The sequence below is a fragment of the Scyliorhinus canicula genome, chromosome 11 (assembly GCF_902713615.1).
Source record: "Scyliorhinus canicula chromosome 11, sScyCan1.1, whole genome shotgun sequence".
Classification (NCBI taxonomy): domain Eukaryota; kingdom Metazoa; phylum Chordata; class Chondrichthyes; order Carcharhiniformes; family Scyliorhinidae; genus Scyliorhinus; species Scyliorhinus canicula.
In genome coordinates this window covers 150,377,383-150,403,973 of record NC_052156.1, presented here as the reverse complement: position 1 = coordinate 150,403,973, position 26,591 = coordinate 150,377,383, and the positions used below count along the sequence as shown (strand labels likewise).

Below are 26,591 nucleotides of genomic sequence, written 5' to 3'. Positions count from 1 at the left end.
TTTATCTTCTAGATATCAGGACTGGTTTAGCACAGGGCTAAATAGCTGGCTTTTAAAGCAGACAAAGGCAGGCCAGCAGTGTGGGTTCAATTCCCGTGCCAGCCTCCCTGAACAGGTGCCGGAATGTGGCGACTAGGGGCTTTTCACAGTAACTTCATTTGAAGCCTACTCGTGACAATAAGCGATTTACATTTCATTTATTTTCATTTCATCTGCTGTACCATCTCATATACCTCCTACCCAGAATCATTGAGGATAAATATTCTCCAGTCTTCCCCCACTTATTCCCTACAGGAACTTCAACATAAGTTCTCCGGCAACCCCAAGTGGTAACCCACTCATCTCTGAATTAAACCATTGAGGATTCAACCCCCACTCCAGAAACACAAACAAATAATCAGTGCTGCAGTGTCAGAGGTGTCATTTTTCAGCTGAGACATTAAACCAAGGCCCTGGCTCCCTTCTTAGGCCACATAGAAGTCCCCTGAGATGAATGAAGAGCAGTAGGTTCTTCCTGCTTTCCATCAACCAAAACCAACAAAATCAGATTATCTGATCATTATTCTGTTGCTGTTTGTGGGATTGCACTGTGCACAATTTGAACACAGCATTTGTAAACAGAACAGCCATATTTCATTAGCTGTGACGTTCCCTGAGACGTCTTGAGGGTGTGAAAAGCACCATATCAACACAAGGTCCGGGATTCTCCAACCCGAGTTCGCCCAGCCACCGCGCCTGCGAGAACGGAAAATTTAGAGCTGAGCCAAAACTTCCTTCACTGCAGTGGAGCCGGAGAATCCCACTGGCCTGAACAGAGGGAGAATTCCAGCCAAGGTCTTTCCTTTACAACCTGTGAGATTTTGACCAACTGCTGGCATTTACCCAGTCCTATCTGCGATCCGCTCATACCTTTCTCTAATTCCTCAGCCTGCCCCTGTGTGAAAACTGTCCGGTTCCTTTGCTGACTGTTTGGCCGAACATCCTCAACAAAGTCAGTTGGCAAGTTGTTCAGAGTTTCATTTGTTTCCCGCTCTGCAAAATCTGTAAGGAAAACAGAAAAAGAGTCAATAGAAGGTCAGTGTTTGGAACAGAACACCTCTTGTATTCAGTATCCAGCATTCAAATGGATGGTAACGCAGAGGATTGATTCTGAATAAAGCCTTTGCAATACTATCTCAACAATGTCCTTAATTCCAACTCAGAACTACCGCCAACTACAGAAGCATAAATGTTCTCATTCCTCATGCCAACCATCTTTATGATGAGTTAGAAGTTTACAGGTTCAGGTTTCACCCCAGAGACCTGGGCACATGATCGAGACTGATATTTCAGTGCAGCACTGAAGGGGTGCTGCATTGACAGAAGGGCCAGTTTGCCAATGAGACATTAAACTGAGAACCCACCTCCCCTGTCAGGTAAATGTAAAATCTAATGAAAATGTTTAATGGGTAAAGAAGCTATTTTCAATTGTTGGGGACATGAAAACTGGGGCCCATAATTGTATTTACAATGAAATCCGATCGTGAAATTCAGGAAACACTTCTTTATCTGGAGAGGGGTGAGAATCTGGAACTTGTGGAACCACAAAGAGGAGTTGTGATGAATAAATGCATTTACAGAGAAGCTAGACAAATGAATAAGGAGAAAGGAAGAGAAAGATATGTTGAACGTGCTGAATAAATGCAAGTGGAAGAGGTGAGTGCTGAATAAGTAATGGTATATGTAATGACCCTCACATGACCCACATGGACGACACGATTGATCTCCCCATGGGGCTCTTGGAATATGAGCTCTCCCACTACCAGCCTATCAGCTGGGGCTCATAGAATAGCCCTGGTTTGGACCTTTGTGCTGTATGCTGTGAGGCAGCCTTTTCTTATGGCTAAAATAAGAAATTGCTGTTTGAATTTACCTTCTCGGATCTGCTGAGCTTTTATGGAATCGATGCAGCAAAATTACTTCCTCTAATGTGGGAGTCAAGAATCAGGGAATGTGATCTTAATTTCTAAGCGATATCAAAAAATACTATTTCACCCAAAGGATTGTAGAAATCTGGAACACTTTGCACCAAAAGGTTGGGATAATTGGAACTTTTAAGACTGAGTTTGATAGCTTTCAGTCAGATAAGATTATGAAATGATATGGAACAAAGATGGGTGAATGACGTTGAGGTATAAATCAACAATGATCTAATTGAATGACCAGACAGGTTCAATGGGCTGATAGCCTCCTCCCATTCCTATGTTCACAATTAAAGCTACTAACATGCAGAATACATGACCAGATATAGTGTGATTTTTTTTTTAAAGCTTGTTCTTTAAAAGTGGACAATTCTGGAAAGGTTGCATTTAAATACCCATCCCTAGCTGGCCTAAATAGATGGTGATGGGCCTTCTGCTTGGATCACTGCAGTCTGTGTGCTGCTCTTGTCTGCATGATTTTTTAAAAGCATATATTCATATGAACACTGATTTTCCCTTTGGGGAAGACTTCCCGAGCTGAATATCAGCCCACTGAACCAGGTTATGATCGCTCTTTCCATGGCCAGCAAGTCCTTGGACTTGAACCCAGAGCATCTGGCCTAGGGGTAGGGATGCTACCACTGCACCACAAGACATACTTAGTTTTTTAAAAAATAAATTTAGAGTATCCACTTATTTTTTTCTCCAATTAAAGGGCAATTTAGCATGGCCAATCCACCTAACCTGCACATCTTTGGGTTGTGGGGGTGAAACCCACACAGACACAGGGAGAATGTGCAAACTCCACACAGACAGTGACCCTGGGGTGGGATTCAAACCCAGGTCCTCAGTACTGTAGGTAGAAATGCTAACCACTGTGCCACCATGCTTCCCTAGACCTCCTTAGTTTGAATGATGATTAGATGGGAAGAAAAGTTGAAAATGTCATTGATTCAATAAGGAGTAGAGGGATACAGACTTTGAACTTAGGCTGCAGGAAGATGGCAACAGCTTGAACAACCCCTCGACATGTTTAAAAAAAAGTTAAGATTAATGGGCTGTGGACTAATCTTGTTCCAATGTCTTTACACCTCAGCTCATTAAAATATGATGGAGTTGCTGTGATGGGCTCAAAGACAGGCTTTACACAGGCTGTTATTTGTGGCCTTATAATCATGCCCTTCCATCCAGCTGCTTAACCTTAGGTATAGATTATTCTTCTCCTTTACTATTGTTTCCACATTAGAAGCAGCCCCACCTCCTGCCCATTGGTTTCTTGTTGTGTTCTCAGATGCAGAGATTTGAAGGTCAGGGTGCAGGTTCCGCAGGACTCGATTAATAGATGAAACCTAGAAAAGATGCAAACAGCATAGTTAACACATGTTCATTCATGTATTCTTTGTAGATCCAATCATGATTTTTGGCTCTTATAACTGTATGAATATATTGATTTGCTGAAATTCATTTCAAAGTGTACTGATCCAACAACAACAATACCTTGAATTTAGATAACACCTTTAACTCAGAAAAATGGGACAAGGGGCTTCACAGAAACAGACACAGAGCCTTGATCGGACCCCATCTGGAGTTTTGCATTCAGTCTGGGTAACACACCTCAGGAAGGATGTCTTGTTCATGGATGGAGATTCACCAGAATCATACTGATGCAAAACTGTTGCATCATTATATAAACTTGTTATGTATTCATTTGAGCTTAGAAGGTTGAGGGGTAATATAATTAAGACATTTGGAGTGATAAGGGAATTCAGTAGGGTAGCTATAGAGAAACAATTTCCTCCAGTCTTAAAATGGGTAATTTAGGAGTGAAATTCAGAATCATTTTATCACACAAATTGTGGTGGAAATCTGAAACTCTGTCCTGCAGAAGACTGTGAGTATTGGGCCAATTGAAAATGTCAACAACACTATCGATCTTTGCGAGAAAAACGCATCAAGGGATATAAAGAAATGGCAGTTAAGTGGTTCTAAAGTACAGATCATCCATGTTCTATTAAGAATGGCAGAACAGACTCGAGGGATGATGGGCCTGTTCCAGTTTCCATTTCCTTGTGCAACTTTTCCTTCAAAGATAAAAGTAAGAAAATCTTACACTAGAGCTGTGAGCAATGTACATTTAATACCCGTACACCTGGAAGAAAAACTGGTGCTGGTTTTAACTTCACCTCAGGTCAACATCCAGTACACTAAGGTCAGATAGAGCCAGGCTGCGCTCAGTAAATTTCACTCTAATCTAGCCCAACAGTGTGCCTCAATTCAGTATCAGATATGCCCTTTCACTGCTCTAGTGGTAACTACACGGCACGGTAGCACAGTTGGTAGCACCATTGCTTCACAGCACCAGGCTCCCAGGTTCGATTCCCAGTTTGGGTCACTGTCTGTGCAGAGTCTGCATGTTCGCCCTTTGTCTACGTGGGTTTCATCCAGGTGCTCCAGTTTCCTCCCACAAGTCCCAAAAGAAGTGCTTGTTAGGTAATTTGGACATTCTGAATTATCTCTCAGTGTACCTGAACAGGTGCCAGAATGTGGCGACTAGGGGCTTTTCACAGTAACTTCATTGCAATGTTAATGTAAGCCTACTTGTGACGATAAAGATTATTATTATTACGTATACAACCTGAGTGAAACTTGTTTTTTTAATGATAATACCAAATTAGGAGCATTCTTATCCTGTAAACTCAACCCTGTTACATTGGGTTCTAACAACTGACCGACACAGAAATCAACATGGTCAATATTTCTCTCCAACAGCAAACTCAGGCACAGTAAGCTGAGTATCATTCTTCTACCTATCCGTTAAGATTCTATGACATTTCAATGATAGGTGTTGTCCTAGCTATCTAACAGTCAATGGTCCTGATCTGAAGTTCAAATTCATAGGAATATGAAAAAGAATTAAATTGCAAACTCACACTGGGAATTTTGTCCCTGGTGCAAACTCCCTCTGACAATAGCTTCCCGCGGATTTCCCAGGCAAACATTGATGGGTTGTTCCATTTAAACTGGGTGATCTTAGCCACCACCTCTGGGGTTGACAGCCGTGGTTTACTCCCTCCAATAGCTTTTGGACCAACAGAGCCAGTCTGGTAGAATCGGCCGAGAATCTTACTCACACAACCATTGGAGACCTGCAGTGGAGACAAGTAGTTGTAACATGCTGTGAGGAGATGGTGGCAGAGTAATAACGTCACTGGGTTAGTAATCTAGAGGCCCAGATTAATGCTCTGGTTCATATCCCACCACAGCAACTGGGGAAATTTAAATTTAATTAATAAATGTGGAATCTAAAGTTAGTCTCAGTGATGGTGACTGTGGCAACTATCATCAATTGTTGTAAAAATCAGCTGGTTCACCAATCCCCCTTCGGGAAGGAAATCTTCTGTTCTTACCTGACCTGGCCTACATGTGACTCCAAGTCCACAGCAATGTAGTTGACCCTTAACGCCCTTCTGAAATGGCCTTGAAAACCTCTCAGTTTAAGGGTGATAAGGGGCAGGCCTTGCCAGTGATGTCCACACCAGTGAAAAAATAAAGGGACAAAAAGTGCAGTAGGGTGCTATACGCTGCTTCGGGGTGCATTAATCTCTGCTCAGGTTACCAATCATGATGACACAGATGGCAACCTGAATTTACATAGCATCTCCAAGGTCAAAATTACCCTGAACTCTTCATGATGGCCAAATAAATGCCAAGATGTTAGTTGAAGAGTTGAAAGCGCTGGCTGAAATCATAGCCAAAGTGGGGCTTAAGGGGGCTTTTAAAATTGAGGAACAATCTTACAAAGGATTAGGGAGGGAATACCAAAGAATAGGGCTGAGGCAGCTGAAAACTTTGGCGTTGATGGTGGAGCAGTGAGAGGGGAGGGAAATTCAGGAGATCAGAGCCACAAGGATTAAAGGTCACAAGCAGGGGCACCATACTAGAGGACATTGCAGGGACTGGGTGTGTAGAGATGATGGAGGGAATTGGAAACCAGGTTGAGGATTTCAAATTTAATGTGGTGGGTATGAAATGTAAACAGTGAAGTGAGGGGTGAATGGGATTTAGTAATGGAATGAGTGTGGCCACAAAGTTTTGGGTGTGTTGGAGTTTGTGTTGGATGATAGATCCAAGCATATAAAAATATGAATTAAGAGCAGGAGTAAGCCATTCGGCCCCTCAGGCCTGCTCTGCCATTCATGGCTGATCTGATTTTGACCTCAACCCCGCATTCTTGCCTTTTAAAAAAATAAATTTAGAGTACCCAACCATTTTTTTCCAATTAAGGGGCAATTTAGCACGGCCAATCCACCTACCCAGCACATCTTTGGGTTGTGGGGGTGAGACCCATGCAGGCATGGGGAGAATGTGCAAGCTCCACACAGACAGTGACCCGGGGCCAGGATCGAACCCAGGTTCTCAGTGCCGTGAGGCAGCAGTGCTAACCACTACGCCAGCGTGCCCCCGCATTCCTGCCAACCCCTATAACCTTTAACCCCTTGCTTAATGAAAATCTATCTACTTGTGTCTTAAAAATATTCAAAGATCTGCCTCTTCTTCATTTGGCGAAGAGGGTTTCAAACACGTATGACCCTCTGAGAGAAGGTTTCTTCCCTCATCTGTCTTAAATGCCCCTTATTTTTAAACAGTGGCCCATTGTTCTAGATACTCCCACAAGAGGAAACATCCTCTCCATATCCACCCTGTCAAAATCCCCCCCCCCCCCCCCCCCCCCAGGATCTTATAGGTTTCAATCAAGTCGCTTCTTATTCTTCTAAACTCCAGCAAATACAAATTTGACCTGTCCAATCTTTCCTCAAAAGACAATCCACCCATTCCAGATATTAGTCTAATGAACCTTCCCTTAATTGTTTCTAATACATGTATATCCTTCCTTAAATAAGGAGACCAATACTGTACACAGTACTCCTGATGTAGTCTAACCAATGCCCTGTATAACTGAAGTATAATCTCCCTACACTTGAGTGCAATTCCTCTTGCAATAAATTATATTCCATTAGCTTTGCTAATCACTTGCTCAACCTACATACTAACCTTATGTGATTCATGCACAAGGACACCCAGACCCCTTTACATCTCGGATATCGGCAATCTCTCACTGTTTAGATAATAAATATGCTTCTTTCATAGCCTTCCAACCAAAATGGACAAATTCAAAATTTCATCGTGCTCAACAAGCTGGTGTGGACAGCCAAGAGAAGTCAAGTATAGATGTACTGAAAGCATGAATGTGGGTTTGAGTGGTGGGGGAGTGGTAAGGTGGAGGAACTGCACAATGCTGTGGAGGTAAGTAGTCTTAGCAATGGGTAGGATGAACATTCAGTTCAATGTCGCTCTTGCGTGGTTCAGCTTTAGTGGCGTGCAGGGATGGAGTCGGGGAAAGATGATGGAATTCTTGGCAGGAACTAAGTTGGGATTTGGTATTTCCGATGTTCAGTAAAAGATGGTTCTGGTTTATTCATGTTTTAAGGCAGTTGTTTGCAGTGTTATGTTCATTCCCCTTTAAGCATGATCACCATTTGGTCTTGAATTGTGGGCAGCTTTTTTTTTAGATGAGCTTGATCCAGCTAGCAATTCACATGAGATTAATTCTGTTAATTTCACTTGAAAATTTACATTTGGCAGATAGAGAAGGCATTCATCCCATTATTCTGGCCTAGATTTAGATGTGAATATATGAGTATTTTGATAAACCTAAGGAGCTGAGGCAATATTGAAAGCTTTTTGACCTGTAAAATCCTGGAGATGTCACAAGCCCGGATACCACCAGTTGCCATCTCTATGATCCTCTTTCGCTTGCAGGTGGGCAAGGGGCGTCCATTCACAAAGACCCCTCCAAGTTGATTCACACAGCCCACACCTGCAAATAAGGAAGCAGGGTAATCTAAATAAGAGAACATTATATTTCTTTGCATCCAAGTAATCAGCGGGGCAGTCTTTACGTCTGAGTTTAACCATATCCTACAGACATTGATTGGGAGGAACCCCCAATCATCTTCCCACCCACCCTTCCCACAGACGTCCCACCCAGTTCCCGTAGTTAGCCTGATGATACTGAGGCCAAATGTGCTGTCCCTGCCCCTGCCCAGCTAAGACTGGCGAGCTCAGCACAGATTAGGCATCGAGCCCAGAAGCTGAGCTCAGAACTGCAGGAGGCTGCTCCTGAGCATTTGTTTGCAGTGCTATGTTCATTCCCCTTTAAGTATGATCACCATTTGGTCTTGAATTGTGGGCAGCTTTTTTATTTTAGATGAGCTTTAGATGCTGCTGAGCACATTGCCCTGTCCAGCACATTGGACAGCGCCCCCAGTTCAGAGCTCCGCACAATGTTGCCACTGGGGGCAGCACGGCTCAAATGGCTGCAAAAGCAATCGGCAGCGGTTGCAAAGTTCATGTAACTGAATTGAATATTGCCCTTGAGAGCAGCTTTAACACACCCCTGCATTATTAAAGTTCACGCTGCGTGTTTAAATAGCGCACACAGGAACTCACCCCGAGCGTGTTAAACGGACAGTGGCAATATTAGTATCTCGTGTGCATCGAGATTTTTGCAGTAAAGGCATTCTCTCAATGTCATGTCCTCTGTTCTAATGAAAACAATCTTACAGATCAGAAGCCGCAAGTGCAGAAAATCTGAACTGAGGGAGAAATGGAAAGAGACACACGCGGAACATGAAACAATTTCCCAGACGTGGTTCGGCCCGACCTCTAGCGTTCAGTGTGCTCACTACAGCACGTTTCCTGTTTGAAATGGGTTAAATACCTTTATATGACATATTCTCAGATGGATGAACTCCAGACTTCCCCAACTGTCTCCGTGGATCGGTGGTCTGCAAGAAATTCAACAGTCAGAACAACTTCTCACTAATATTGGGGTTGAATTTGTGAGCTCCTTCCATTGAGGAAAGTTAGTATGGGGGAGGGGGGACTTCCTACATCAGTACCAGGTACTCCCAGTTGCTTTGACAAAGAGTCATCGGACTCGATACGTTAGCTCTTTTCTCTCCCTACAGATGCTGCCAGACTTGCTGAGATTTTCCAGCATTTTCCCTTTCGTTTCAGATTCCAGCATCCTCAGTAATTTGCTTTTACTCCCAGTTAAAGTGTGTTGTAGATGTGAATATGTGAGTTTTTCTGTATTTTGATAAGCCTAAGGAGTTTAGGCAATATTGAAAGCTTGTTGACCTGTAAAATCCTGGAGATGTCACACATCCCGCCTTAACTCCAGTCTCAGTACACTGCCTAATGGGGATGAACATTTCAGTGACTTTAATCATCTTAAAATCCTTCTTCACGTGACTATCGTAGACATGTTTAAAATAAAACTTTAAACCAATAGATAATTTAACACCAGGCGTGCTGAGCAAGACAGAGTGGTACAACATGTTAACAATCAGGGATTTCCCAAATGAGCTGGAAACAAGCCATGGTGCTATCTAGAACCAGTACTAGCCTCCCCGAACAGGCGCCGGAATGTGGCAACTAGGGGCTTTTCACAGTAACTTCATTGAAGCCTACTTGTGACAATAAGTGATTTTCATTTCATCTACTTTCAGGAAAGGTGAGAAAACAAACAACTGTAACGACAGACTAATCAAAGGAATTAAATATCTGTGTGAATATAATCCAATGTTGGGCACACAATATAGTTTCAAGGTGGGCAGTTCTTGCTTGACTAACCTTATTTCACGTTTTGAAATCATGCACTAAATGGACCCTGGAAACCCCACGTGGGGGGTCACATTCTGGGCATTCAAATCACACGTTCCAAGACAGGTGTGGAGGAATAACCACAGTTTTGACAGAATCCTGAATCTATCAAAATCCGATAAATTAAGATGTGACGGTACTGACATCAGAAAACCCTTCTTCACAAAAGCAAAACATTGGTTCAAAAGATCGCAAAAGTGACTACACTTTAGAAATAGCTTCTTGGCTTGATGAGCTTTGGGACATTGAGGTTCTGAAAAACACTATAAATGTAAGTTTTTCTTTCTCCTGAAATTCCTACAGGCCTCTGGAATGAATAGTGACTTTAGTAAATTCAGACCTCAGCTTTCACTGAGTGGTGAGGATGTGCAGTGGTTTTACCAGCATCTGGGTGAGAGAAGAGGCAGGGCCCATGCCTGTGATCCCTACCACTGAGAGCAGCAATGTTGTCATCTCCTACCAGGTTGCCCTTTGGGCCCTGACTTGGATCCATGTCACCACCTCTTCATCATTATTCCATTGCTAACATGCATTCACCTATCTAACTGTTCAAGGAGAAAGCCACTCAGGCAAAATAGTGATTGATGGGTGATAAAAGATTAAAACAAACGTAAAAATGCATTGCTTGTCCATTTCCAAGGCTCAGATTTCTTCTCTGAAGTAGTATGTGTAGCACTGAATGATAAGCTACAATAACAAAATATTATCAGATCTCTGTGATCTTCATGAGAATGAATCATAATCATGGAATCATAGAATCCCCACAATGCAGAAGAAGCCATTCGGCCCATTGAATCCACACCGACCCTCCAAAAGAGCACCCAAAGTAGCCCAATCCCCCACCCTAGGAACAATTTAGTTTGGCCAATCCACCTAACGTGCATATATCTTTGGACTGTGGGAGGAAACCTTGCCTCCCGGAGGAAACCCACGCAGACACAGGTAGAAAGAGGAAACTTCACACAGACACTCACCTGAGGTCAGAATCAAACCTGGCTCCCTGGTGCTGTGAGGTAGCAGTGCTAACCACTGTGTCACCATGCCACCCTCCCAGGATATACTGTTTCCTGGGATGACTTTGGTATGTAGTGCACTGTATAAATCAAGTTCCATTTTTTATTCATTAGTCTTCTGGAATTCTTTCCAGAATTTTAAAGATTGAACTGTATAACAACCCATTATTTTGTTAAAGCTCAAAATAAATGGCCTTTATTGGTTTATGTATGTACTTAATTCTCCTTTTGGTCGGGAATTTAAAGTATACAGGGGAGCTGGATTGCGAGCTCTTCCAGTTGGACTTCATAGAATTCATAGAATTTACAGTGCAGAAGGAGGCCATTCGGCCCATTGAGTCTGCACTTTCTTTGGATTGTGGGAGGAAACTGGAGCACCTGCAGGTACAGGGAGAATGTGAAAACTCGAAACAGCCAGCCACCCAAGGTCAGAATTGAACCCAGGTCCATGGCACTGTGGCATCCTTGCACAGTGTAGGGATTCTATGATTCCATTTCCACCTTAAATATATTCAGTGGCTTGGCCTCCACAGCCTTCTGTGGTAGAGAATTCCATAGGTTCGCCACCTTCTGGAATTATCTTCTCGTGGAACATCCTCTCAGGCATATTTGGGCTTTCATATGCATAGTATCCCCTACTTGACCTTGAGTAAGGCTGCTTCTTACTTCTTAGTTATAGGAAAACAAAAGTAGTTTTGTGGAATTTATATTTGTATAAGTAAACAGTTTTAAATGGGTTTAAGTGAAATAGTCCTGTGCCTGGAAGGGTAAGGCATGCAGCTACAAGCCTGTGGCGTAAAGGTGTTTGTATGTGTGGGTTGGTTTCAATTCCAACTGTGATTCTATTGTGCTTAGAGAGGGTTATGGTGTGGAGAATAAATAGAACCAGCAATAGTTGCTTAGCAACTGAATGCCCTGTTAAGGATAAAACAGCTTTTAAGTTTTAATTTTAGCTGAATGTTTTGGCAGTTGAAGTTTGGTAGTGAGAAGGAAGGCAGCTCTCACAGCTCTGCGAGAAGGCTTAAGATGGAACATCTCTCTCAGCTTTTTGAGAAGAAAAGCCATACCATGGAGCAATGGTTAAGAAAACAATTGCAGAGACCTGAAGAGACATTTCCAAGAAGTCTGAGGTTAAATGTACTAGAACTGAGAATTGTTCAGTAAAGACAGACAGAGCTGAGAAGAAGACTGAAACACCAGAAGTGATTTTCAGATTTGTGAGATTTTACTATAGTCTGTGGAGTGTGTGTTGAAATAACTATGCAAATCAGTGGTTGGAGCTCCGAGTTTGTGTAAAAGCAGTTAAGACAAAGGAAACGTAAAAGTGGGTGGTGTAAAATCCTGGACTGGATTCGCTGATATAAGTGGAGTGGAACCTTTGTTTAAAAGTGTCATTTGGAAATGTGGTCTGGATTTTGTAAGCACCCCGCTAAGGGAAAGCATAGCTTTTTTTTGTTCTTTACAGCACAGAAGGACGCTATTCGGCCCAGCATGTCCACACTGGATGCCAAAAGAGCTACCCAGCTCGCGCCATTCTTCAGCCCTACCTCTGTAACCCTCGAAAGTCATCACTTTCAAATATGTATCCAGCTCTCTTTTAAAACCTCCATTGTGGAATCTGCCTCTGCCACTCTCCCAGCAGCACATTCCAAATCCCAACAACTCTCTGAGTAAAGAAGTTTCTCCTCATCTCACTCGTGGCTCTCTTGCTGACCATCTTTAAATGGTGACCCCTAGTCACTGACATATCAACTAGTGGAAACAGAATATCCTTCTTTACTCTGTCAAAATTGTTCATAATTGTAAACCCCCCCAATGAGGTCACCTCTTAATTTTCTCCAAGGAGAACAAGCCTAATTTCTCCAATTTTTCCTTCTATCTAAAATTCCTCATTCCTGGTATAATTCTAGTAAATCTCCTCTGCACACTCTCTAGGGGTTTCATGTCATTCCTTAAATAAGGTGTCCAGAACTGATAACAATACTCCAAATGTGGTCTGACCAATGATTTGTAGAGGTGTAACATCACTCCCTTGCTTTTATACTTGGTGCCTCTATTTATAAACCCAAGGCCCCTTTAAGCCTTCTTGACAACTATTTCAACTTGCCTGGCCACCTTCAGAGAATTATGCACTAAAACTCCAAGGTCCTTCTCTCCTGTCCTCCCCTCAAAGTTGTACCATTGAGGCTATATTGTCTCCCCATGTTTCTTCTATCAAAATGCATTGCCTCACATTTTGCTTATGAGATAAGATTTTAAAGCTTGTTTTTGGGAGTAGAGTTTTCAAACTCTCACATGACAATCATCTGGGGGGATTCTGAGGAGAAATCCACAGACACTAACCTTGGTTCAGAGTGGAGTGTGTGTATTTGACCAGTTATCGTGTGTGTTTTAAAGGGGCTTTATGTGTTAATGGGACCATTGGATCTTAAAATCCATGTTAATCCTAAAACCTGTGTGTAATCATTAAGTTAAGGGGGAGCAAAGGCGTGCTATATCATAATACAATTTATTTTTTTTTACATAGAATTTACAGTGCAGAAGGAGGCCATTCGGCCCATCGAGTCTGCACCAGCTCTTGGAAAGAGCACCCTACCCCCTATCCAAGGTCAACACCTCCACCCTATCCCCATTACCCAGTAACCCCACCCAACACTAAGGGCAATTTTGGATACTAAGGGCAATTTATCATGGCCAATCCACCTAACCCGCACATCTTTGGACTGTGGGAGGAAACCGGAGCACCCGGAGGAAACCCACGCACACACGGGGAGGATGTGCAGACTCCGCACAGACAGTGACCCAAGCCGGAATCGAACCTGGGACCCTGGAGCTGTGAAGCGATTGTGCTATCCACAAGGCTACCGTGCTGCCCCACGGTCATGTTTGATTAAAAAAATTCTTGTTGTTAACATTTATTAGTGGTCCTTTGACTCTGCTCATCCACGTTTTAGTTAAAGTTACAGCCCTTTGCGCCAGGGTTACTTTCTGGGATCTTCCCATCCAGTTCTCACATCAGCTGGGATTGTAACACTGATGGTCACTGCTAATGATATTCCCAGCAATATTTCTCATTCTCTGCATCCTTATCAACCAGTTTAGTTGAAATGAATTCTAACTCTTGTCTGATGTTTTGTACCATCAACTTTAACATATAGAATATAAAGTTAATCACTAAGCTGTACAGGCATCAAAATAACGAGGTATTGGATTTAACAACTTAATACAAATAGTTAACAATCTCAGGTGTTAATAAAGTAGGTAAGCAATCTAACCTGACTAAAGATCAAACCGAGTTAATATGATCACAAATGGCGAAAGTAGTGGTACATGAAATTCAACATTATTACACATTCTGGATGTTACAAGACAGTTATGTTTTAAAATGTCTCCTTTAACTTAAGATAAAATTGTGAATTCCAGAACCACCCAAGTTAAGAAACTTGTCTATGTGGTCTGATTGGCATGGATGTGAAACTCAAACAGTATCCTATTGAAATTAAGTGACAGTTTTCACACTTGTACACAGTAACTCTCAATACAGGGACAGCTGCTTTGTGAGACATGCGGGCGAGAGAAGGCAAAGGAAAGGGGAAGAAAGTTACAGCTGTGGAGAAGCAGCATGCTTGCAAGAGTTTGTCTTCTGTTCGAAAGAAAGGGGACAAAGCCGACCGGGGATTTTGGGGATTTAAGGAACAAGGAGTTGGTGGTGGAAGTTGGATCTGGAGGATGCAGGCTAAGTGGAATGACACCGTAGTTTTGACCCAGCATGGCAGGGAGCTGTAAGCCTGTTGGAGAACTTGATGAAACTTTGGACTTGTTCTTGTAATGCTACATATCTGCCCGAAGTATGCTGCCAGCAAAAGACACATTTCTAATGAGTTGGTTAGTTGATGCAAAAATACCTTTTCTTTAATTTGATGTATTGGTTGCTGTTGCCTATTGTTTGATTGTGCATACTTTAATTTGTTTGTTACACTAAATGTCTTAAAATGCAAAATATAGATCATAGAATTTACAGTGCAGAAGGAGGCCACTCGGCCCATCGAGTCTGCACCGGCTCCTGGAAAGAGCACCCTACCCAAGGTCAACACCTCCACCCTATCCCCACAACCCAGTAACCCCACCCAACACTAAGGGCAATTTAGCATGGCCAATCCACCTAACCTGCACATCTTTGGACTGTGGGAGGAAACCGGAGCACCTGGAGGAAACCCACGCACACACGGGGAGGATGTGCAGACTCCGCACAGACAGTGACCCAAGCCGGAATCGAACCTGGGACCCTGGAGCTGTGAAGCAATTGTGCTATCCACAATGCTACCATGCTGCCCCTGACAGAAAATGTTTCTTCTGGGCAGAATAAGCTGCAGGAAGAGGTAAAATAAGTAAAATAAGCAGACCAAGGTAGGCCAGCAGCACGGTTCAATTCCGTACCAGCCTCCCCGAACAGGCGCCGGAATGTGGTGACTAGGGGCTTTTCACAGTAACTTCATTGAAGCCTACTCGTGACAATAAGCGATTTTCTTTCATTTCATTCAATTGTCATTGGCTCCCGTCTACTTTCCACTGTTGCCCAAAGTCAAAGTCCACTCCATCGTTTCACTAATGTTTGGCATTGATTTGATGTTTTTTAATACTGACTGCCTCGAGCACAGGATGAACCCAGTCTCCTCAGAAAACTATTTTTATATGAAATTCTGAATTAAGTTCACCCTCACTTTCCCTCCCGAAATCCGTGGCAACATCTGTCTTTACACAAAGAACCCACACATCAAAATAGATTTACTGAGTGCGTTATGCCTAAAATGTGGGTCCCCGTCGACTGGATCTTGTTCAAAAGAAGGATCTGAGCCCTCAGGGTCAGTCAATGAGCAAGTGAAAAGGTTTAAATCCACCGTTCCAAAGTTTTGTGAGTATAGAACTTCAAATGGCTTAAGGCGGCTTTCCACTGAATAACTATTGTCTGATTTGCAATTTCTCATTTCTGACTCTCCCGTGTGTATAAAATCAACAGAATGAATTTTGCGGCTAGTTACCTTGCATGGGGCGTTATTAACTCCGTCCCTCTTCCTCTTTCCCCCTCTCTCTCTCGTGTAACCTTTCCGCGGGCTGCTCCTGCCTTTATTTAACCCTTTGTCCCTGCCTCCTGTTGATTTTAACTCTCAAGAAAGGGGGCGGTGATAGGAGATCGCGGTTGAGGTCAGATTCAGGAGGAGGAGACTGCGATGGGGAGAATTTCTGATGATAAATAGAAAAATAGAAAGCTCCGGTGGGGGGGGGGGGGCAGAGCCACAGTTAACCCTCACTAATCCCACCCCCAATGCAGGTCTGAGACCCCCTCTCCCCGCCCCTCCCTCCCCCCACCCCATCCCCATGCCCTCCTGGATTTTAGAGGGTCATTGAACCAAATAGGATTTTAACCACAAAAAGTAATCGTTTCACAGTCAGCATTACTGGGACCTGCCTTCAATCCCAGGGTTTATTAATTGAATTCAGGTCCCAGAAGTGGCCATGGTGGGATATGAAGCTGCGTCCACAGAACATTAACCCGGGGCCCCTAGATAGCAACAAGAGGGAGGCAGACTATTGACTGAATGGTTCCAGATGCAGAGAGGGGAGTGTGCAGTGGGACCTGGATATCCTTGCACACCAGTCACTGAAGGTAAACATGCAGGTACAGCAGGCGGTGAAGAAGATAAATGGTATGTTGGCCTTCAGAGCGAGAGGATTCGAGTACAGGAGCAGGGATGAGTTGCTGCAATTATACAGGGCCTTGGTGAGGCCACACCTGTAATATTGGGTGCAGTTTTGGTCTCCTTATCTGAAGAAGGATGTCCTTGCTCTGGAGGAAGTGCAGCGAAGCTTTACCAGACTGATTCCTGAGATGGTGGGGCTTGAGAAGAGATTGACTCGGTTCTTGTTGGAGTTCAGAAGAACGAAGGGGGGTCTCATAGAAACCTTTGAAATTCTAACAGGACTAGACAGGGTAGATGAAGGAAGGATGTTCCCGATGGCAGGGGGAGTCCAGAACCAGGGGGCACAGTCTGAGGACATGGGGTGGACCATTTAGGACAGAGATGAGGAGACATTTCTTCACCCAGTGAATGGTGAGCCTGTAGAATTCATTACCACAGGAAGCAGTTGAGGCCAATATATTGTGTATTTTCGAGAAGGTGTTAGATAAGGGCTGGTTTAGCTCATTGGGCTAAATAGCTGGCTTTTAAAGCAGGCCAGCAGCACGTTTCATTTCCTGTACCAGCCTCCCCGGACAGGCGCTGGAATGTGGTGACTAGGGGCTTTTCACAGTAACTTCATTTGAAGCCTACTTGTGACAACAAGTGATTTTCATTTCATATAGCTCTTGGAGGTAAAGCGATGAAAGCATATGGGGGAAAGCGAGTTGGATCATCAGCCCTGATCATAATGAACAGCAGAGCAGGTTCGAAGGGCCGAATGGCCCTCTCCTGTTCCTATTTTCTAGCTTTCTATTCGGACGTAACTTTTCTGCGTTTTGCTTTTGCCTTTAGCCGTTTTAGAATGTCTTGCCCGGTGTAACGGTGAATATTTATTGGATTCAAACTTAAAGCAGAACAGTGCCTCCCTCTGCCCACTGACTGCGCGATGCCTCCAGTGAAGTGTCTTCATTGCGGTTCCAGCTGCGGTTCCAGCTGCGCTCTCCCGGGACCCGGCTCCGCCTCACCTCCAGCCGCTGAGAGGGGCTGGATCAGCAGCTTGTGGCAATGTTATCCGGGTAGGGAGAGCGGAATTCAAACAGAATTAACGGCCTCACACACCTTCCCAACAGAAAGTTCACCTTTAAATACAGGAAGCAAAAATTTAATCAAAGTTTTGTTCGTCCTGTACAAATAACAGTTCCTGTTCTTCATCAATAAACCGACTCACTTCAATAATATCCGGGCAGTGGGTGACAGTCTGGTGCGAGTGAGCAGGGGTACATTTGCAAACGGGAGTGGTTTGGATTCCCAGTGGTGCTACTCCTGACAGATACCCTGGCCACCCTCTGCTCGCCTTCTGCCCATTTTACAAATGCCCCACAGATACCCCAGCACCGAAATAAAATGCTATTCGGCGAATTCGGGATCCTGGATCGGCGTGTGATCCGCCCTCAAATGGGGATTAAAGGCCTTCACATTCCCAACATGGGGAGCTAGGTTACTGTTGAATAAAACAACCAGTCACTCTCAAACTGGCAATGGGGGTGGGGACCTCAGCGACCCAAAGCGGTGGATTTAATGCCGACCCTTCAAAGGATGCTCAGCAATTGTGGGCATGTTGCTCTCTGATCCGGGGTTGTTGCCATTTGAGAAGCGGGCCTTGCGTTTGAGCAGTGGCGCGCTCCCCTTTCCTGGGGAGACTGTGGCTGGGAATGTAAAACACTGAGTGAGGACTGGGGAGTAAAATTGGGCAGCCTGGGGTGTTAACCAGGTGCTCTCGGCGGAATGTACAACGAGCTGTTTGTTCCAGGACCAATAAGAATGAGGTTTGATCGGAAAATATTCAGGACATCCCCAGCTCCTGGGCTGTATCCAAACGCAATGTAAGCGCCATTGGGGTTTTCTTTGGGACGCTTTGATTTCGACTTGAGGGTGTGACCTTGGAATGTAAAAGTGACATATTCAAGCACAACAATTCTGCACCCAGTATATTTGAAGAGGCAGGTGGCTGTCTGTGAAATGATGCTGGGGCTAGAGTAGATCAGCAAAGCGTTTCCCTTTCAGATTCACCCTCCACGTTGGGAAGAGGCACTTAACGTGTCTGCTGGTGAATGCGATTTGCCGATGGACGGGAGTTGTGACAGATTCACAGAGAGCTGGTGTCCCAATAGAGAAGCCAGGTTAAACAAGGGTGAAACACTCAATCTCTGCTCATTAGTCTAGATGTCACAGTGACACCACAGAGGGGGGGGGGGGGGGGGGGGGTGGAGAGAGAGAGAGAGAGACTACCCAGTGGATAAGGTGCAGTGAATGATATCCCGAGAGGATTCACCCGCCTAAAAACAAGCCTAATCACCCCAGAGTACAAATCAAAAAGCAAGTGTGATGAATGGGAGGGTACTAATGGGCCTTTTTCTAAATATATATATATATATATATATAGGAAAACCAAAAGCCTGGGAAATGATACACTCAACAGTCCAGTTTGCAATCTGGACCATCGCCCTGGCGTTGCTCAGGCGATAGAGGTGTTCTGCTTTAGTATTGGGTGGTAAGTGTTTGGAGTGGGGGGGGGGGGGGGGGGTATCTGTGTGGACAGGGGTTTTATACTTATTATAGAGTTCACATCATTTCCAGGCCTGGTCACGTGACTGATATGTCCATGTTACAGAGAATGAGGTTGTATCTGACTGACTCTCAGACCCGTTCCCCTCTCCAGTGATAAAAGAGCCAAGACCTTTCTGCAGCAACGCCTGCCATATGTTCATGTGAACCTGCATTGGGACAAATCATAAATCTCTCCTATTATTCTGTTTTATTACGGTTTTTGTGTGTGTGTGTGTGTGCACGAGAGGTAAATATGGGCAATGGCGGATGGGCCATTCAGCTCCCTATTCATAAAATGTTGCTGTGAAAAGGGTCACAGATGTTCTCGGCCGAGTCTGGAGATAAAATATGTTGTAAACGTTTCACAAAATATTTGAAGAGCAAATATTAGCAAATGAAAATCCATAGAGATCTGGTCTTGGAGACTGTTAATGAATAATTGGGGATCATTAGCGAGTCGTACCCTCTTCACAAAAGCATGGGCTGAATTTTAAATAGCATATGTTGTAAATTATACATTAACCAGGAGGATCTGGGTTTCGTATTCATCTTCAAGGCTTCAGCATATCCATCTGCGCCCAATCTGCCAGTGTGAGTCAGAACGAGCTAATAGCATCCTGTCACCATAACATCCAATTGTTTGGAGACCATGTCGTTTAAACTCCAACTCCCATTTCATGATATGAGTGCCTATCTATTTATCAACTTCAATAATGTCCCAAACATGCAATAAAATACACTCAATTCGTTATTTTTCCTGATCTAGATAATTAGCGAGTTGAGTGCGCAAAATTTCCAAAGTTTTCCACATCAGGCTCCCTTTTTTCTCCCCTTCAAATCACATTCTGAGTTGTTTTGTAAACGAAACACTGCCTTCACTCACTTTGTCATTGCCAGGGAATTGTGGCTTGGATAGATTTCTGTTGCTTCGGTCGTTGTCCGAAGCTCCTCCTGCCTTGCCCCGGTATTGGAGTGCAGCCTGGTGTGGAAGGTTTGGGAGGGATGCCGAGGACTGTAGGACCGCGCGGAATGAGAAGCGAGCCAGCAGCTTGCCTTGGTAACTCCGCTTGGGTACCAGAATCAGCATCGCGCTTAAAGCGAGGCTGCACCTTCCCCCAAAAGAAACAATCCATTCTTTCCTCTCCCGCTGCATAAAGTTGAGACCACGTTTATCCCTCTCAGAATAATTGAGCAGTTTATTTTCACTGGCCAATGCAAAATATTTTGAAAATGCAACATCTTCAAGAGTTGCAGCAAGCATTGTGAGTGGTCCATTGATCGTTTACTGTTTTTAATGTGTCTAAACATCGATACATTTCGAACCAAATGATTCTGATATGCATTACAGCTGGAGTGACAGTGAGAGACGAGGAAGGATAGAGATAATTCTCTAACGATCTGCAACTGTGTCAGGAAGAATCCCGTTCGCTCCTGCTCTTTGGGTTTTGTGGGATTCGCCCTCTTCCCGGTGTTTTCTTTCCACCCCAGTGATTCTAGATTTTCAGAGACCGCCCGGTCATCTGATTTCCAAATGCTGTGTCTCATTCGGATGGGATAAGACCTGCTTTCACCAGTGCTATTTTGAGAGGGCAGCATGGAGAACTATCCAGTCTTATGAGAAAAAAGTCGACCCTTTATCTTCCCTCACATCATCTTGGAAACTCCAGTCAATGATGTATTTGTCTCTCTATCCCCCAGCCCTGCTCCCTCACTGTCAGCTACCTCTGGCTTCCTTTGCAATATTCATCCTTCATTCACTCCCACTTTTTCACGAGTCCACAAATCTCATTCCCTGTTGTCGACATCATTCTCTTTCTTTTGCCCCTTTTCAATTTTCCTCTTTAACCCATCCCTCTCACATTTGATCTTTTCTTTCCCCTCTCATTTACTCTCTATTGGCTATTCTAACTCTCAGCCGCCACCCATCCTGTCTTCGAATCACAATCATCCACTTTCCATTTGCTCCATCCCTTTTTTCCCATTTCTCACTGCTCTCGGTTCCTCTGCGCCTTTTTTATTGATTCGATTTTTCTATCTAAAGTTCAGACTCATTACTCCTCTTCCAGGCCCTCTCCACTCCCTCTCTGGCTTCTTACTATTTATATATTGCTTGCACTGCAAAATGACCATTTGAATTTTGGGTTACACCGCAGAAAATTAAAACTTCGGTGTTAGTGAATTCCGAAAGATGAGCTGGAGTATTCTATCATTTGGATGTTACACAGATACCCTTCTGTAGCAATTTTCTGCTATGATCGTGTTTGGTTTGAAATATGACAACATCTAAAACAGATCCTCATAATTTCACTCTTTTTATAGAGAGACTGTATGGAATAGTACTCAGAAAACCAGATTCGGGAACAATAATGAATATAGGTGTGACTGCTCAAGATAATTAATCTCCACGTCACATTTTTAAAGGATTTTTTAAAGAATAATAGTCTGAGGCCATTGAATTGACCCCATTTCAACCCCACTTACCCCAATTCCCACCATACTCAGAATGTCACATCCCATTTTCCTTTACATTCATTCGCATTCCTAAGTTCCGCATCTGTTTGGTGGGGTTCCAGTGCAGTCATGGGTAACAGAGTTTATACCATACCATTCATATAGTTCACATCGATAACTTTATCTGATATCATTTTTAAAATACATTTAGAGTACCCAATTCATTTTTTCCAATTAAGTTGCAATTTAGCGTGACCAATCCACCCACCCTGCACATCTTTGGGTTGTGGAGGCAAAATGCACGCAAACACGGAGAGAATGTGCAAACTCCGCACGGACAGTAACCCAGAGCTGGGATCGAATCTGGGACCTTAGCGCCGTGAGACAGCAATGCTAACCACTGCACCACCGTGCTGCCCTTTTATCTGATATCTTAACCAATGTATCATTGCCCTATGGGTTATAAAGCAAACATGCCTCCACATTGCTGGAGGAGGTGCTGACGACAAGGGGACTGGAGAAGGGGGTAGTGTCAGCGGTGTATGGAGCTATTTTGGAAGAGGTTAAGGCACCACTGGAAGGGATCAAAGCAAAGTGGGAGGAAGAGTTGGGAGAGGTTATATAGGAGGGGGTCTGGTGTGAGGTGCTCCGGAGAGTAAATGCCTCCACCTCATGTGCGAGGTTGGGGCTGATACAGCTGAAGGTGGTATACAGAACACACCTCACGAGGGCAAGGATGAGCCCATTCTTTGAAGGAGTAGAAGATGTGTGTGAACGTTTCGGGGAGGGGGGGGGGGGGGGCGCGAATCACGTTCATATGTTTTGGTCCTGTCCAAAGCTAGCGGAGTATTGGAAGGAGGGTTTTAGGGTAATTTCCAAGGTGGTGCACGTGAAACTGGACCCGTGACCCCGGGAGGCCATATTCGGGGTGTTGGACCAGCCAGGGTTGGAAACGGGTGCGGAGGCAAATATCGTAGACTTCGCCTCGTTGATCGCCCAAAGGCGGGTCCTGATGGGTTGGAGAGCAGCCTCTCCACCCTGTGCCCTGGCGTGGCGAGGGGACCTGTTGGAATACTTGCCCTTGAGAAGGTTAAGTTTGAACTGAGGGGAAGCTCGGAGGGGTCTACAAGACATGGGCATTATTTATTATGCACTTTCAAGAACTGGATAACATCGAACATTAGTTGGGGAGGCTGGGTGGGAGGGTTGGGGGAGGGGGCTGTGTATATTAAGGATGATTGGGTAATCCCTGATTCCTTTTTGTCATTTGTTTCTATAAACATGCGGGCTGATGTTTGGGGGTTGGTGGGAGGATGGGATCGTTGTTATTGTTATGGGGATTGACATCTCTGTTGCTGATTATTGTTTATTGTTGATGGGTGTAAATTCGGGCAAAAATGTGAAAAAGGAGAATAAAAATATATTTTTAAAAAATAAATAAATAAAGCAAACACGCTTTTGTTCCCATCGCACAGTTTTTATCGTCTGTCCTGCCACCTGAGTTCTGATCCTCCCCATTGAACAATGTTCTGGAACAAATAGGTGGCACAGTGGTTAGCACTGCTGCCTCATAACACCAGGGACAGTGTTTGATTCTGACTTTGGATCACTGTCTGTGTGGAGTTTGCGCATTCTCCCCGTGTGTGCGTGGGTTTCCTCCGGGTGCTCCGGTTTCCTTCCACAGTCCAAAGATGTGCAGGTTAGGCGGATTGGCCATGCTAAATTGCCCCTAAGCGTCCAAAAGTTTAGGTGGGGTTACAGGGATAGGGTAGGGGCGTGAGCCAGGGTAAGGTGCTCTTTCGGAGGTTTGGGTGCAGACTCAATGGACTAAATGGCCACCTTCTGCACTTTAGGGAATCAATAATTCTTAAATGATCATGGTCTTACCTATTCATCACCCCAGAAAGCTTCCAAGGAGAATAATCTCAACTTTAAAAAAAAACTCTCCACTTCAAATAAATTCCGGGTGATTGGAATCATTTCTGCTGCTTACACTCTGCACCCTTTCAAGACCAACAGTATGCTGGAAGCTACATGCTAATAATATGATGGCATAAACTAATACACAAGAGAGCACAAATAGATGGATTATCTTGGAAGGCTGTGGGGATTGGAGGAGATTACAGAGATAGGGAGGGGAGAGGCCATGGAGGGAATTGAAAACCAGGATGAGAATTTTCAAATCAAGATTGCAAGTGTCTTGACCACATAAAAGGCGTTTCCTTAAAGTGATCCATGAGCTGAGATATTGTGAGTGTAGACCCCCTTTTACTTTGCAAATTATTCACCGTCAAAATAACCCTCATCGAGACTTTAATCTTAAAGGAACGGCTGGCGTTCCTGGGATTGTATTCATTGGAGTTCAGAAGGTTAAGGGGAGATCTAATAGAAACTTACAAGATAATACATGGCTTAGAAAGGATGGACGCAAAGAAACTGTTTCCGTTAGGCGAGGAGTCGAGGACCCGTGGGCACAGCCTTAGAATTAGAGGGGGTAAATTCAAAACAGAAATGCGGAGACATTTCTTCAGCCAGAGAGTGGTGGGCCTGTGGAATTCATTGCCGCAGAGTGCAGTGGAGGCCGGGACGCTAAATGGCTTCAAGGCAGAGATAGATAAATTCTTGATGTCGCGAGGAATTAAGGGCTATGGGGAGAATGCTGGGAGGTGGAGTTGAAATGCCCATCAGCCATGATTGAATGGCGGAGTGGACTCGATGGGCCGAATGGCCTTACTTCCACTCCTATGTCTTATGGTCTTATGGTCTTAAACCAGAAAAGGTGCTGTAAGTTATTTAGTAAAAGTAGAAGAGCTATTAACTAAATAAATGCAGATGAATATTTGTATAAAGATGAGATTCAGTTTGGTCCTTTAGGATATTGTTGCAGTTGAAGGCTCGCTCTCTGGAACGAAGGGGGGAAGTTGAAGAGTTGTGTTCAGCAGCTGTGATAGCTTCTGCAGTCGATGGGATGGTATTTGTCTTTTCAGCGTACTCGGTCGTTGAAGCAGGTTTTGGGAGAGGGAGAAGGGCTCTTGTTCCTCATTGGTTATGACACTTGAAGTTTGTTTTAATTCTTTTCAGCAGAACAGTAGTTACTTTCTGGATACCTTCCTCTTTCCTCTTCCTTGGCTGAGAACCCTCTCTGATGATGTCTCTCAGAGGTCTCTTGGGTGCTCTGCACACATGGCTTTCACCTACTTTAGGCTTTCAGCCGTCTTTATCACAACAAAAGAAAAATGGCTGTTGTGATAATTTCAAAGGAGCCACTATCCCACCAGACAAGTGAGATAATTACTTGAGGTTGGCGGGAATGTCCGGAAAATCCCACCCTACATCTTCCCCAAGTCCTGGCCTGAATATATTATACATTTATATTTAAATACTACCCTATCTTCCCCCCCCCCCCCCACCCCCCCCCCCCCCCCCCCCCCCCAAAGTCTCTGACTTCATAGATACAATCAATTTGGAGATGCCACACTCTCTCTGTTTGTGTTCGTCTAACCCTTTAGTCTCCCTTTAGACTTCTTTGCTTTGACTTGGTTTGCCTCTGGTAAGAGTTACAGTTCCTGGGGGATTGTCAGTTTGTGTCTCGACATCTGACTCTTCCAAATGTATCATGGATGCTTCTATCTGGATCCAGAGTTGTTCCCTTTTTCCTCTCCTTGCTGTTGGGCCTCTATCGATCCGATGTTACACATGAATTAGGAGCAGGAAGGGGCAACTCGGCCCCTCGAGCCTGTTCCACCATTCAATAAGATAATCTCTGATCTGATTGTAACCCCAACCCCACATTCCTGCCAACTCCCCAATAACCTTTCACCCGCTTGTTACTCAAGAATCTATCTGGTTCTGCCGTAAAAGTATTCAAGGCCTCTGCCTCCACTGCCTTTTGAGAAAGAGAGTTCCAAAGACTCACAGCCCTCAAAGAGCAAAGATCTCTCCTCAAATCTGTCTTAAATGAGCGACCCCTTATTTTTAAATGGTGACCCCAGTTCTCGGTTCTCGCAGAAGTGTAAAGATCTGCTCCACATGTTTCTATCTCATGGTTGTATTTTGTGGGTTTAACCCTCGCTGTGCAATTCATAAGTTTCTTATCATGGTCTGCTGAGTTGACCCTGAATCCTTTTGAGAGAGAGTGTGAATGCGGGCATGTGTGTGTGTGTGGGGGGGGGGGGGGGGGGGGGGGGGGGGGGGGGGCGCGGTGGGCAGCACGTTAGCGCAGTGGTTAGCACTGCTGTCTCATGGCGCTGAGAACCTGGGTTCAATCCCGGCCCCGGGTCACTGACCATGTGGAGTTTGCATATTCTCCCCTTGGCAGTGTGGGTCTCACCTCCACAACCCAAATATGTGCAGGGTAGGTGAATTGACCACGCTAAATTGCCCCTTAATTGAAGAAAGACATTTTCTTTTAAATATGTGTGTGTACATGTGTCTGTGTATGAGTGTATGTGTGTGAGCGAGACCATGTGAGAGAGAAGGTGTGTCTGAAACGGAGTGTCAGGGATAGAGAGTAGGAGAGAGAAGGTGTGTGTGAGAGACCATGTGAGGGAGGTGTGAGAGAGATGGTATGAGTGTATATGTGTGTGCAAGACCACAAGAGAGAGAAGGTGAGAGTGTGCGAGATCATGTGAGAGAGAGGGCGTATGTCTGAGACAGAGTAGCAGAAATAGAGTGTGAGAGAGAAAGTGTGAGAGAGATGGTATGAGTGTATGTGTGTGAGCGAGACCATGAGAAAGAGAATAGGTGTGTCTGAGACAGAGCGTCAGGGATAGAGTGTGTGAGAGAGAAGGTGTGTGTGCGTGAGACTGTGTTAGAGAGAGGGCATGTGTCTGAGACAGTGTCAGAGATAGAGTGTGAGAGAGAAGGTGTGTGTGTGAGACTGTGTTAGAGAGAGGGCATGTGTCTGAGACAGAGTGTCAGAGATAGAGTGTGAGAGAGGTGTGTGTGCGTGAGACTGTGTTAGAGAGAGGGCATGTGTCTGAGACAGTGTGTCAGAGATAGAGTGTGAGAGAGGTGTGTGTGCGTGAGACTGTGTTAGAGAGAGGGCATGTGTCTGAGACAGTGTGTCAGAGATAGAGTGTGAGAGAGGTGTGTGTGCGTGAGACTGTGTTAGAGAGAGGGCATGTGTCTGAGACAGTGTGTCAGAGATAGAG

The 26,591-nt window shown here is 44.5% G+C and overlaps 1 protein-coding gene across 1 annotated transcript; it reads right to left on the bottom strand.

The window, feature by feature from the left end:
- Window positions 1-1,008: 1,008 nt before the first annotated feature.
- pax4 (paired box 4) lies at window positions 1,009-10,182 on the bottom strand. Its single transcript, XM_038812229.1, has 5 exons — window positions 10,173-10,182; window positions 7,709-7,839; window positions 4,892-5,107; window positions 3,191-3,310; window positions 1,009-1,041 (listed from the first exon to the last, which is right to left on the bottom strand). The coding sequence occupies exons 1-5, from the start codon at window positions 10,180-10,182 to the stop codon at window positions 1,009-1,011; spliced, it is 510 nt and encodes a 169-aa protein (XP_038668157.1).
- Window positions 10,183-26,591: the final 16,409 nt, after the last annotated feature.